This window comes from Phyllobates terribilis, unplaced genomic scaffold (assembly GCF_046119375.1).
Source record: "Phyllobates terribilis strain yellow unplaced genomic scaffold, ASM4611937v1 Scaffold_1__5_contigs__length_1240528914, whole genome shotgun sequence".
Lineage (NCBI taxonomy): Eukaryota > Metazoa > Chordata > Amphibia > Anura > Dendrobatidae > Phyllobates > Phyllobates terribilis.
Window position 1 is genome coordinate 295,999,395 of NW_027362761.1, and position 15,055 is coordinate 296,014,449.

At 44.8% G+C, this 15,055-nt stretch overlaps 1 protein-coding gene across 2 annotated transcripts in view; it reads right to left on the reverse strand.

The window, feature by feature from the left end:
* Positions 1-4,916: 4,916 nt before the first annotated feature.
* LOC141166895 (protein DGCR6-like) overlaps positions 4,917-15,055 on the reverse strand; it is a 45,064-nt gene continuing 34,925 nt past the window's right edge. Inside the window, exon 6 of one of the 2 annotated variants that reach the window (XM_073654068.1) lies at positions 4,917-5,423. In XM_073654068.1, the coding sequence (XP_073510169.1) occupies positions 5,346-5,423 (78 nt within the window). In that variant the 3' untranslated portion in view covers positions 4,917-5,345. The remainder of the gene's footprint in view (positions 5,424-15,055) is intronic. The other variant, XM_073654077.1, reaches the window with a different exon arrangement.

Sequence of the window (15,055 nt, forward strand, 5' to 3'; positions counted from 1 at the left end):
CAGTATCCAAACAAGGTTTGCTGAGTCTGGCGTACAAGGGCGGTCAGCTTTTTGGTTCAGACCTCACGGAGCTGATTGCCAAGGCAAAGGCCAAGGATTCGGCTTTGCCGCAGGGGAAGGTAGCGGCTTCTACGTCTGGCAAGTCAATTGCAGGTAGTGGTCGCCGGTCCTTTCGGCCCAGGGGGCGGTTCCGTCAGCCCTCTTGGAGATCGGGTCGTCCCTCGTCTTCCGGGAAAAAGACCACCCAGAAATCCCGTACTCCCTGGAAACAACACTTCCGTCAGGACAAACGGGAGGTTGACAAAAAGACCGATAAGGCGGACTGACGCCAGGAACCCACCCGAGGGCTCTCGGGTGGGAGGTCGTCTGCTACAATTCGGGTCGTTTTGGGCGTCCCACGTATCGGACGCCTGGGTGACGCGGGTTATGTCGGCAGGCTATTTCATAGAGTTTCATTCTCGACTCCCGGACAGGTTTCGCCAGTCACGCATCCCGTCCGAGCCTAAGCTGGCTGCCGCACTGCTGCGGGAGATCGACACTCTTCTGCAGCAGGGTGTGGTGGTTCCGGTTCCTCCGGAGGACCGGGAAAGGGGGTTTTACTCCAACCTTTTTGTGGTCCCCAAAAAGGAGGAAAAGTTTCGCCCCATTCTGGACCTCAAGTATTTGAATTTTTATGTCCGGACCCGGAAATTCCGTAGGGAGTCTCTTCGCTCTGTCGTGGCGGCCCTGTCGCAGTACGATGTCTTGGTGTCGATCGACATCTGCGATGCCTATTTGCATGTCCCTATCGGCAGGGCTCACCAGCGTTTCCTGCGTTTCGCCATAGGTCAGGCCCATTACCAGTTTGTGGCCCTACCATTCGGGTTGGCCTCGGCACCCAGGGTTTTTACAAAGATTCTGGCGCCGCTTTTGGCGCTCCTTCGAAGGCAAGGAGTTGCAATTCTCCCCTACCTGGTCGACCTGTTAATTGTGTCGCCCACAGCGGAGGAGGCGGTGACAGCCCCCGATCTCTCCCTTCAGCACCTGGAGGACTTCGGCTGGCTGGTCAATTGGAAGAAGTCATCTTTGGAGCCTTCGCAGTCAATCCTGTTCTTGGGGATGCATTTCGACACGGTACGGGCAGCGGTGTCCCTACCTCCGGACAAACAAGCGAACCTTCGTCACCATGTCCAGGCTATGAGGTCGGCGATGACGATGTCCCTTCGGGAGTGTATGCGCCTTATGGGTCAGATGGTGGCGGCAATGGAAGCAGTACCGTTTGCACAATTTTATTCCCGGGGTCTCCAAGTTCTTATTCAGACCCGTTGGGATCGATCGCCAGCTTCGCTGGATCGCTGTGTCGGTATCTCCCGCAGGGTGCGAGAGTCTCTTGGATGGTGGTTACGTTCGGAGGCCTTATCCCTGGGGAAATCCTTCCTCCTCCCACGGTGGTCGGTCTTTACCACCGATGCCAGCCTGTCTGGCTGGGGGGGGGGGGGGGGGTTGGAACGATCTCTGGGTTCATGGGGTCTGGTCGTCAGAGGAGTCGTCTCTGCCGATCAACATCCTGGAGTTGAGAGAATTTTTTCTCTGTCTCCGACATTGGACGGTCCCTTTGAGCGGTCTGCCGGTCCGGATTCAGACGGACAATGCGACAGCTGTTGCGTATATCAACCATCAGGGCGGGACGAGGAGTTCCAGACTCATGATGGAGGTCTCTCGGATCCTGGTTTGGGCCGAGTCCAGGGTTCCAGCCATATCTGCGATTCACATCCCAGGAGCGCTGAATATCACGGCGGACTTCCTCAGTCGGGAGCAGGTGGATTCCGAAGAATGGAGCCTTCATCCGGAAGTTTTTGCACTGCTGTGCTCCCGTTGGCGGACTCCCCAAGTGGACTTTATGGCATCCAGGTTGAACGCCAGGATCCCGACCTTCATGTCCAGGTACAGGGACACGGAAGCTGTGGCGGTAGATGCTCTAGTGGCCCCATGGGACCAGTTCGAGCTGATCTACGTGTTTCTGCCGGTATGCTTACTCCCTCTAGTGCTCCGGCGGATCAAACTCGAACAGATCTCGGCAATTTTGGTGGCGCCGGATTGGCCGAGGAGAGCGTGGTATTCAACGCTGGTGTCTCTTCTGGCGGCGCCTCCGTTTCCACTGCCTCTTCGTCCGGACCTGTTAACCCAGGGGCCCTTTCGCCATCCGGACTTGAAGTCTCTTCGTTTGGCTCTTGAGACCGAGATCTTGACCCGTCGTGGGTTTTCAGCCGATGTCATTGCCACCTTGCTGGCGGCCAGAGGTCCAGCTACGGCTAGGATTTATCACAGAACTGGGGAGGCCTTCAATTCATGGTGTTCTGGTTCATCAAGAAACCCGAGAGTTTTTTCCATTCCCAACTTCTTAAGCCTTTCTGCAATGTGGTTTGGTCAAGGGGTCTGGCAGTTAGTACCTTGCGGGGTCAGGTATCTGCACTGTCTGTGCTTTTTCGGAAGGCTATTGCCTCGCGCAGAGATGTGCGTTCGTTTTTTCGTGGGATTGCACATCAGTTTCCGCCTCGGAGGGCGTTTGTGGCTCCTTGGCGGCTCAATCTAGTCTTGGAGGCTCTTCAACATGGGCCGTTTGAGCCTTTGGATTCAGCTGCGCTTTACTTGCCTTCTTGGAAGGTGGCCTTGCTGGTGGCGGTCACCTCCTTGAGAAGGGTTTCTGAGTTGGCGGCACTGTCTTGCTCGCCCCCTTTCCTGGAATTCCACTCTCATCGTGTGGTGCTTCGCACCCGATTTTTTGCCTAAGTTGGTATCGAGGTTCCACGTCAATCAGGATATCGTGTTGCCCTCCCTCTGTCCGAAACCGAAGAGTCCAAAGGAGCGGGACTTGCACTCGTTGGATTTGGTGTGAGCATTGAAGTTCTATCTTTCAATCACCCAAGGGTTTCGGAAGTCGGACTCTCTTTTTGTGATTCCTGCTGGTTGTCGGCGTGGTCAGCGGGCTTCCAAGGACACTATAGCTCGGTGGTTACGTTCGTCTATCCTGGAGGCGTACCGGCTCAAGGGCGAGCCTTGTCCGGTTAAGGTTCGAGCTCATTCCACGAGAGCTGTTGGTTCGTCGTGGGCTTTTCGTCAGGGGGCCTCGGCAGCGCAGCTCTGCCGGGCGGCTACCTGGCCCTCCGTCCACACTTTTACTAAATTTTATAAAGTGGACGTGAGTGCTTCCGCTGATGCGGCCTTGGGACGCAGGGTCCTGCAGGCGGCGGTGGTTTAGGTTATCTCTATCTCCTTTTCGGCGCTTGTTGCGCACTTGACTAAGTTGTTGGGGTGTTGGCGATTCTGCCACTGTTTCCCACCCTTGAGTTCTGGACTGCTTTGGGACGTCCCACTAGTAATGGATCTGTGTCTCCCTTCTTTCCCTTCTGCTGCTGAAAGACGGATTTTGGTAAGACCTTACCTGTAAAATCCTTTTCAGCGAAGGAAGGAAGGGAGACAGCACCCTCCCAGGGCAGAAGTGTATTATTGTTTTCCAGATGCGGCGCGACTCCTCTCTGATGGCAGTCATCGGGACTGGGGTCGGCGCGCTAGGGCTCTGTTCCAGCATTGCCAGCTCATTGCAGTTGTCAGCTCCAGTGAGTAGTGCCTGGTACTGTGTGTTCTTTCTGTTATATGCATAACCTGTTCTCTTGCATTTCTGATTTTTCAGAAGGGGTTGCGTTGTTCTGCTGGTGTTGTCTGCTCTTCCTTAGCTTGTGTACGGACTGAGGAACATGGGAGTAGGAGGAGCCTAAACTGGAGGGGCCGGTCGTCACTTTTTCTAATCTGAGGTGAACTATCCTGTGGGGCTCCGCCTACCCACTAGTAATGGATCTGTGTCTCCCCCTTCCTTCCTTCGCTGAAAAGGATTTTACAGGTAAGGTCTTACCAAAATCCGTCTTTTTCCCTGCTGCAAATCTGCTAACTTTTCTCTGGCAGGTAAACAGCTGCATTAAAAACGCAGGTTTTGGTGCGTTTTTTTGACCACCCATTAATTCCTAAGGGTGAAAAAAACGCTACAAAAACTGTGAAAGAAGTGACGTGCTCTATTTTCCAAATACGCAAGCAAGGCAGAAAATACGCAAACAAAAAGCAACATGTGTGAACAGATAATTCTGGTTTCTCATAGGCTTTGCTGGTACTGCTAGACTCCGCTGAAAATTTGCATAAAAATCTGCTGCAAAATACGCAGCAAAACACAACGTGTGTGAACATAGCCTTAGGGTAGGTTCACAAGAGAGTATAAAGAAAAAAAAAAAGAAAAGAAGCAAGGTCAGTGTTTTATCCAGCAGAAAGTGGGCCAATTTTTTTTTTTTTCACTTGTCCTTCGTGTGTGGTCCATATACATTCCGTTTATTACAGCCGCAGCTATTAATCTTTACAAGACCAGTTAAAGTTTCCTGTCTTACAGAACTGCAATGTATCCGTAAAAGTCAGATGCTGTACTGTGTCTCTATAATGGCATCCGATTTTTTTTACTCACCTATAGACTTGAATGGGTGAGTCTCATCCGATTTATGGAACAAACTAGTGCAAACTGTGATATTTTTCACATGTTCAGTGAAAAAATTGTTTATCAGCACTGCCCTATTGAATAATATTGGTCTGAGTGCTATTTCAAGGACAGCACTCGGAATGAAAATACGGTTGTGTGAATAAGCCCTTAGGGTTGATTTATAGGGGAGACCCCTATATAGGGGCTCTTACTGATAGCTATAAGGCTTTCTGTGTCTACAGCTGTATGCATAATCTATGTTCTATAAACCACTATACAAGTATCTGCAATTTATATGCCACAGTGCTTTTTCCTTGCAAAATATGTCAAAAATGATACACAGACATTTAGAGAAATGATATATGAATTATTAATTTGACTCTTCTGCAGAAATTTCAATAGAAGGTATTTTAATGTTTTATATCCAGTCTAAAGTGTTCTAGATATATGTTAACAGAACAAAAAAAAGTCATTAGGAATACAATATTTGCAGCGTTACAAATTCATAGAATTTATATGAAACACAGAAGATGATGATCTGTGACAGCACGTGGCAAAAAAAAAAAAAAGTATAAAACTTGCACATTAAGAATACTGAAAAATACATCATGTAATACAAGTTTCTGACTACAGCCAACAGAAAAGAGAAAAACTGAGGGAACTTGGGCAAAGAAAAACAGTACACTCAAGTTTATGCCTAAATTTATGAACCATTATAATCTTGAGTGTTGTGAAATGAAGATTTACATCAGTTTTGTAAGGTAGGATTTTCAGACATTGTCACCCCCCCCTCTTCTGTCATCTGTGACCCAATGAAAGAATATGGTCTAATTCATGCAGGAAATTAGGACTATGTTTTGCTTGTCGATGACTCCTTCTGCTGTAATTTGCGAATCAGTTCCAGTAAATTCATCTGTATCGTTATCTCCTAGAAGGAAACAAGAACAAGTTATTCACATTTGTAAGGTGCATTTTTATATAATTTCATCAGCTTTATTATTAGTTCGCTAATACTTCGTTCTGTAAACGACTAATCTTAATGTACGACTGTGTCCAGCTCCGTACCCGGGTCATGAGATCATATGAACTTCTGATGTCCGCCCAGTATAAGTGGATTATGGCCAGGAGGCCGGTTATTACTTGCACGAACAAGTCACAGAGTACACAACTGACAACAATGAGTAACTTTCATGAAATATACATAAGCGGCACATAAAACCCTGGGCAACAGCAAAATCAGAATCATTAGTATGAGAGTCAGAAAATAAGGAAACGTCATGGCGTAAAAGCATTTCCCTGATCTTTGATTAACATTCTGAATTGGATCTCTGATCATACAGTGGAGAAAATAATTATTTGATACATTGCCAATTTTGTACGTTTTCCCACCTAAAAAGAATGGAGAGGTCTGTAATTTTTATCGTAGGTACCTGTGAGAGACAGAATCTAAAAAAAAAAAAATCCAGAAAATCACAATGTATGATTTTTAACCCCTTTCTAGCCCATGACTTAAGAGCCAGATACGTATTAGTACGTCATGGCAATTTTGCCCGCACAGAGGCTGTGCGGGCGAGATTGCCACCGGAAGTCAGCTGACAACCGGTACTATGTGCAAGGAGCGGTCCCGCACTGCTCCCTGCACATTAACCCCTGAAATGCTGCGATCGATGTCTGAGGCCGGGTCCCATAGTTGTCATGGTGACCCGGATGTCATCATCACAACATCCAGGTCACCAGACAGATACCTTGATCATTCGCAGTGCACGATCAAAGTAGCTTTTGCTTGCAGCGCTGACAGGCTGCATATAGCATACGGATGCTGCTGCATGCCTATGCTATACAGCCAATCACACTGTAAAAAGTGAAAGTCCCATAGTGGGACAAAGTGTAAAAGTAGTAAAACTGTCAAAAAGTGAAATTTAAAAAAAAAAAAAATAAATAATAATAATCCCCAAAAAATAAAATATAATTTACCCATCAATAAATATTATGGAAAAATAACACATATTTGGTATCACCGCTTCTGTAAAAACCTATAAAAGTATCCCACTAGTTAACCCATTTAGTGAACACGGTAAAACAAATAAAAAACGAAGCAAAAAACAATGCTTTATCATCATACTGGCAAGCAAAAAATGGAGTAAAACGCGATCAAAAAGACGAATGTAAATAAAAATGGTACCGCTGAAAACGTCATCTTGTCCCGCATAAAAGTTTTTATTGTATAAAAGCACCAAAACATAAAAAAACTATATAAATGTGGTAGCGCTGTAAACGTACTGACCTGAAGAATAAAGCTACCTTATCAATTTTACCACATGCGGAACGGCATAAAAAAAAAAAAAAAAAAAATTCCAGAATGTTGGTTTGTTTATTCTGCCTCCCAAAAATCGTAATAGAAGGCAATCAAAAAATGTCACGTGCCTGAAAATGGTACCAATAAAAACGTCAACTCGTCCCACAAAAAACAAGCCGTCACATGACTCCGTCGGCCGAAATATGGAAAAATTATAGTTCTCAAAATATGGTGATGCAAAAAACTAGTTTTTGCAAAAAAAAAAAAAAAAAAAAAAAAGAGTCTTTTATTGTGTGACAGCTGTCAATCATAAAAACCTGATATGATTCTGGTATCTCTGTAATCACAACGACCCGAAGAATAAAGTCGTCTAATCACTTATATCACACGAGGAAAGGAGTAAAAAATAAACTCTAGGGTTAGGGTTGTGGTTGGGATTTTTTCAAAAGTAAAGAAAAAAAAAAAATGATGACATACGATGACTAGTGTTGAGCGCAAGTGCTCGCTACTTGAGTTTGCATCGAGAGCTTGGATATGCACCATGTATCACGGGTGCTCGAGTGATATGCTCGAGTCTCCGCCCCATATGCTTTGCGGCCAAAAAACCTTGCGGGGATTGCCTGCCATGCATGAGTGATCCCCCGCATGTTTTATTTTGGGTGTCTAACAACAGTAAAATATGCGGGGCGGGGACTCGAGTACCCGCGATACATGGTGCATATCCGAGTACCTGATACAAATTCAAGTAGTAAGCACTTGCGCTCAAGACTAATGACAACTTATTCAATATGATGACCTAATGTTATCAATTCTGTGTCGTACCTCTGGGTTCAAAATGTTCACTATACCCCTTGATAAAATCCCTGAGGGGTGTAGTTTCCAAAATGGGGTCACTTGTGGGTGGGTTTCACTATTTAGGTGCATCAGGAGCTCTCAAAAAGCGACATGGCGTCCGCTCTCAATTCCAGCCAATTTTGCGTTCAAAAAGTCACACAGTGCTCCTTCCCTTCTGAACCCTGCCGTGTGCCCAAACAGTGTATTTTCCCTACATATAGGGTATCGGCGTACTCAGAAGAAATTGCACAAAAGTTTTTGGGGTCCATTTTCTCATCTTACTGTTGTGAAAATAAAAAAATTGGGGCGAAAACATAATTTTTATGGAAAAAGTTTGATTTTTTTTTTATTTTCACGCTCCATGTTATAAACGTCTGTGAAGCACCTGGGGGTGCAAGGTGCTCACCACACATCTAGATAAGTTACCTGAGAGGTCTAGTTTCCAAAATGGTGTCACTTGTGGGAGGTTTCCACTGTTTAGGCACATCAGGGGCTCTCCAAACGTGGCATGGCGTCCGCTAATTATTCAAGCAAATTTTGCATTCAAAAAGTCAAAAGGCACTCCTTCCCTTCAGAGCCCTGCTGTGCGCCCAAATAGTGGTTTTCCCCCACATATGGGATATTGGCATCGTTAGGAGAATTTACACAACACATTTTTAGGTCCATTGTTTCCTGTTACCCTTGTGAAAATAAAAAAAATTGGGGTCTAAAGTAACATTTTTGTGAAAAAAGTTAAATGTTCATTTTTTTTCCACATTCCAAAAATTCCTGTGAAGCACCTGAAGGGTTAATAACCTTCTTAAATGTGGTTTTGAGCACCTTGAGGGGATGCAGTTTTTAGAATGGTGTCACTTTTGGGTATTTTCAGTCATAAAGGCCCCTCAAAAAATGTTTTTGTAAATTTTGTTGGAAAAATGAGAAATCGCTGGTCAACTTTTAACCCTTAACAAAAAAAAATTTTGGTTCCAAAATTGTGCTGATGTAAAGTAGACATGTGGGAAATGTTATTTATTAACTATTTTGTGTGACATATTTCTCTGATTTAAGGGCATGGAAATGCAAAGTTTGGAAATTGCAAAATGTTAAAATTTTTTGCCAAATTTCCGTTTTTTTCATAAATAAACGCAAGCGATATTGAACAAATTTTACCACTATACAGTACAATATGTCAGGAAAAAACCGCTCTCAGAATCAGGGGGATCCGTTGAAGCGTTCCAGAGTAATTACCTCATAAGGTGACAGTGGTCAGAATTGTAAAAATTGGCCTGGTCATTAACGTGCAAACCACCCTCAGGGGTAAATACTGTATTTTTCGGACTATAAGACGCACATAGGTTTTAGAGGAGGATAATAGAAAAAAAAATTGAAGCAAAAAATGTGGTCATGATGCACTGTTATGGAGGAGGGGTTCTGCTGGCGACATTGTAAAAGGGGTAATGTCCCCCAATTCTGTACTAATATCCCCCATCCTGGTATATATGGCCCCCCATCCTGATATACGTGGCCCCTATCCCCATCCTGGTATACATGGCCCCCCATTCTGGAATATATGGCCCCCTCATCCCCTCCCTTCCAGGTATGCATGGCCCCCTCATCCCCTCCCTTCAAGGTATGCATGGCCCTCTCATCCCCTCCCTTCAAGGCATGCATGGCCCCTCATCCCTTCCCTTCAAGGTATGCATGGCCCCGTCATCCCTTCCCTTCAAGGCATGCATGGCCCCCTCATCCCCTCCCATCAAGGCACGCATGGCCCCCTCATCCCCTCCCATCAAGGTACGCATGGCCCCCTCATCCCCATCATGGTATGCAAGCCCCCCCATCCCCATCATGGTATGCACGGCCCCCTCATCCCCTCCCTTCAAGGCATGCATGGCCCCCTCATCCCCTCCCTTCAAGGCATGCATGGCCCCCTCATCCCCTCCCTTCAAGGCATGCATGGCCCCCTCATCCCCTCCCTTCAAGGCATGCATGGCCCCCTCATCCCCTCCCTTCAAGGCATGCATGGCCTCCTCATCCCCATCACGGTATGCAAGGCCCCCTCATCCCCATCATGGTATGCACGGCCCCCTCATCCCCTCCCTTCAAGGCATGCATGGCCCCCTCATCCCCTCCCTTCAAGGCATGCATGGCCCCCTCATCCCCTCCCTTCAAGGCATGCATGGCCCCCTCATCCCCTCCCTTCAAGGCATGCATGGCCCCCTCATCCCCTCCCTTCAAGGCATGCATGGCCCCCTCATCCCCTCCCTTCAAGGCATGCATGGCCTCCTCATCCCCATCATGGTATGCAAGGCCCCCTCATCCCCATCATGGTATGCAAGGCCCCCCATCCTGGTATTCATGGCCCCCCCATCCTGATATGCATTGCCTCCGCCATCCCCATCCTGGTATGCATGGCTTCCCCATCCCAGTATGCATGGCCCCCCATCCTGATATGCATTGCCTCCGCCATCCCCATCCTGGTATGCATGGCCCTCCCACCCTGATATGCATGCCACCCCCATCCCCATCCTGCTGCACACATAAATTTAAAAAAAAAAAAAAAAAAAAAAAAAAAAAAGATTCTACTCATCTTCCTTCCCTCTTCTCCAAGGCTCTGATGGTCTCCAAGGTTCTGCTCTGATGCCAACAGCTGATCACAGTGTGTGAGTAGCGCATGACGTCACTGCCATGAATATTCATTTTCCTTAATAGCACGCACAGTGTTAGCTGGCTCCTGCAGTGGCTGGGCGATCACGTGTGCTCGTTATTAAAGAGAATGAATATCCCATGGGTGTGGGGAGCAGTGAATATTCATTCTGTTTAATAGGGGGCACAAGTGATTGCGCAGGAAGCCGGCGGCTGCGGCTAACACTGTGCGCTCTATTAAGGAAAATTAATATTCACTGTCTCTCACAGTTGAAGTGTACCTACGATAAAAGTTACAGACCTCTCCATTCTTTGTAGGTGGGAAAACTTGCAAAATCGGCAGTGTATCAAATACTTATTTTCCCCACAGCAATATATTAGATCAAAGGCATGATCACACTTGGCTCTCTGGATGGTTCTCAAAAAGAGAAGAAAAGCAGCCACATACACACAATATTAAGTGAACTATTCCCCATGGTAGACTTGTGTGTGCCAAGCATGTAACATGCAAGGTTGGAACATTTTGGCCGTAGTTTAAAATACGTGTATGACATGACTGCCTAAATTTCGACCATCATTTGCCATTTTAAAAACAAAAAAAACAAGGGTTTCATCTGTCAGATGGGTCTAGAATTCGGGCAGATCAAAAAATATCCAAGGTAGATTTTAACATACCCAATTCTTTGCTCTAACAGAATATGAACCAATGTAATGCACATTTATGGGGGAGGTGAAAAAGGTAACCGATAGGCCCCTGCTACCTAATATTTAGAGCCACCGTTACCTATATGGTATATTTTATCCTGGCAGGCAGTTTTCTAGTAGATTGTGGATAAATGATTGAAACAAGTATGGCGAGTTTCTCCGCTGTCTGGTAAGTGATTTTGATGGATTACTGACCATGTGTATGATGAGGGTAGAATGCGAAAATCAGAAGAATATCCTAGCATTCTACCTCACTGATTTCAATGGGCAACATGCAATGCATCTTTTCTCCTGTGGTGGCAGTGTAGGGAAATTAGAGACTTACTGCTAAGTTATACCAAAGATTACTGGAGAATGGCATAACTTGTGAGCAGATGATTTTCAAAGGGACCATTTAACAAAAAATAATTGTCTCATGAATGTCTGTGATACAAACAAACCACAAGAAGGTCAAAGCAGAAAAGTTACCTTACTAGGTTTAAGTAGTTCAAAGAAAAACATTATAGCTAAAATGTGAAAGGGAAGGCATTGCAAAGTTACTTAACCCATTAACTGCAACCGATATTCATTAAAACGTCGGCCTTATTCCCTCATTGCCGTTTTAAAAATGGCGATCGGGAAAAAGGCTGTAGTGCCCCTCCATGTCAGAGAAGACAAAACCAATGCCCCCCCCCCCCCCCCCGAGCCCAACCGAAATCTCAGTCGTACCTCAGATCTCCTGATCCGTCCTGCCGTCATATATATATATATATATATATACACACATACACATACATACATACATACATACATATATACACACATACATACATACACATACATACATACATACATACACTACCGTTCAAAAGTTTGGGGTCATTTAGAAATTTCATTATTTTTTAAAGAAAAGCACATTTTTTTTTCAATGAAACTAACATTAAATGAATCAGAAATACACTCTATACATTGTTAATGTGGTAAATTACTATTCTAGCTGCAAACATCATGTTTCTAGTGCAATATCTACATAGGTGTATAGAGGCCCATTTCCAACAACCACCACTCCAGTGTTTTAATGGCACATTGTGTTTGCTAACTGTGTAAGAAGGCTAATGGATGTTTAGAAAACCCTAGAAAACCCTTGCACAAGTATGTTAGCCCAGCTGAAAACGGTTTGGCTGATTTGAGAAGCTATAAAATTGACCTTCCTTTGAGCTAGTTGAGAATCTGGAGCATTACATTTGTTTGTTCTATGAAACTCTCAAAATGGTCAGAAAAAGAGAACTTTTATGTGAAACTCGACAGTCTATTCTTATTCTTAGAAATGAAGGCTATTCCATGCGAGAAATTGCCAAGAAACTGAAGTTTTCGTACAACTGTGTCTACTACTCCCTTCAGAGCAGAGCACAAACAGGCTCTAACCAGAGTAGAAAGAGAAGTGGGAGGCCCCGCTGCACAACTGAGCAACAAGACAAGTACATTAGAGTCTCTAGTTTGAGAAATCGACACAGCTCCTCAACTAGCAGCTTAGCTTCATTAAATAGTACACGCAAAATGCCAGTGTCAACGTCTACAGTGAAGAGGCGATTCCGGGATGCTGGCCTTCAGGGCAAAGTGGCAAAGGAAAAGCCATATCTGAGACTGGCTAATAAAAGGAAAAGATTAATATGGGCAAAAGAACACAGACATTGGATAGAGGAAGACAGGAAAAAAGTTTTTTGGACAGACGAATCAAAGTTTGAGGTGTTTGGATCACAAAGAAGAACATTTGTGAGATGCAGAACTGAAAATATGCTGGAAGAGTGCCTGACGCCATCTGTCAAGCATGGTGGAGGTAATGAGATGGTCTGGGGTTGCTTTGGTGCTGGTAAAGTGGGATTTTTGTACAAGGTAAATGGGATTTTGAATAAGGAAGGCTATCACTCCATTTTGCAACGGCATGCCATACCCTGTGGACAGCACTTGATTGGAGCCAATTTCATCCTGCAACAGGACAATGACCCTAAGCACACCTCCAAATTATGCATGAACTATTTAGGGAAGAAGCAGGCAGCTGGAATTCTATCGGTAATGGAGTGGCCAGTGCAGTCACCAGATCTCAACCCCGTTGAGAGGGAACAGCTTGACCGTCTGGTACGCAAAAAGTGCCCATCAAGCCAATCCAAGTTGTGGAAGGGGCTTCAGAAAGCATGAGGTGAAATTTCTCAAGATTACCTCAGCAAATTAACAGCTAGAATCCCAAAGGTCTGCAATGCTGTAATTGCTGCAAAGGGAGCATTCTTTGACGACAGCAAAGTTTGAAGGAGAAAATTATTCTTTCTAATAAAAATCATTATTTCTACCCTTGTCAATGTCTGGACTATTTTTTCTAATCATTTTGCAACTGATTTGATAAATAAAAGTATGAGTTTTCATGGAAAACACAAAAATTGTCTGGGTGACCCCAAACTTTTGAACGGTAGTGTATATCTATATTATAATATAAATATATATATATATATATATATATATATATATATATATATATATATATATATATATATACATACAGTACAGACCAAAAGTTTGGACACACCTTCTCATTTAAAGATTTTTCTGTATTTTCATGACTATGAAAATTGTACATTCACACTGAAGGCATCAAAACTATGAATTAATACATGTGGAATTATATACTTAACAAAAAAGTGTGAAACAACTGAAAATATGTCTTATATTCTAGGTTCTTCAGAGTAGCCACCTTTTGCTTTGATGACTGCTTTGCACACTCTTGGCATTCTCTTGATGAGCTTCAGGAGGTAGTCACCGGAAATGGTCTTCCAACAATCTTGAAGGAGTTCCCAGAGATGCTTAGCACTTGTTGGCCCTTTTGCCTTCACTCTACGGTCCAGCTCACCCCAAACCATCTCGATTGGGGTCAGGTCTGGTGACTGTGGAGGCCAGGTCATCTGGCGTAGCCCCCCATCACTCTCCTCCTTGGTCAAATAGCCCTTACACAGCCTGGAGGTTGTTTGGGGTCATTTCCCTGTTGAAAAATAAATGATGGTCCAACTAAACGCAAACCGGATGGAATAGCATGCCGCTGCAAGATGCTGTGGTAGCCATGCTGGTTCAGTATGCCTTCAATTTAGAATAAATCCCCAACAGTGTCACCAGCAAAGCACCCCCACACCATCACACCTCCTCCTCCATGCTTCACGGTGGGAACCAGGCATGTAGAAGCCATCCGTTCACCTTTCCTGCGTCGCACAAAGACACGGTGGTTGGAACCAAAGATCTCAAATTTGGACTCATCAGACCAAAGCACAGATTTCCATTGGTCTAATGTCCGTTCATTGTGTTCTTTAGCCCAAACAAGTCTCTTCTGCTTGTTGCCTGTCCTTAGCAGTGGTTTCCTAGCAGCTATTTTACCATGAAGGCCTGCTGCACAAAGTCTCCACTTAACAGTTGTTGTAGAGATGTGTCTGCTGCTAGAACTCTGTGTGGCATTGACCTGGTCTCTAATCTGAGCTGCTGTTAACCTGCGATTTCTGAGGCTGGTGACTCGGATAAACTTATCCTCAGAAGCAGAGGTGACTCTTGGTCTTCCTTTCCTGGGGCGGTCCTCATGTGAGCCAGTTTCTTTGTAGCGATTTTTGGTTTTTGCAACTGCACTTGGGGACACTTTTAAAGTTTGCCCAATTTTTCGCACTGACTGACCTTCATTTCTTAAAGTAATGATGGCCACTCGTTTTTCTTTACTTAGCTGCTATTTTCTTGCCATAATACAAATTCTAACAGTCTATTCAGTACGACTATCAGCTGTGTATCCACCAGACTTCTGCACAACACAACTGATGGTCCCAACCCCATTTATAAGGCAAGAAATCCCACTTATTAAACCTGACAGGGCACACCTGTGAAGTGAAGACCATTTCCGGTGACTATCTCTAGAAGCTCATCAAGAGAATGCCAAGAGTGTGCAAAGCAGCCATCAAAGCAAAAGGTGGCTACTGTGAAGAACCTAGAATATAAGACATATTTTCAGTTGTTTCACACTTTTTTGTTAAGTATATAATTCCACATGTGGTAATTCATAGTTTTGATGCCTTCAGTGTGAATGTACAATATTCATAGTC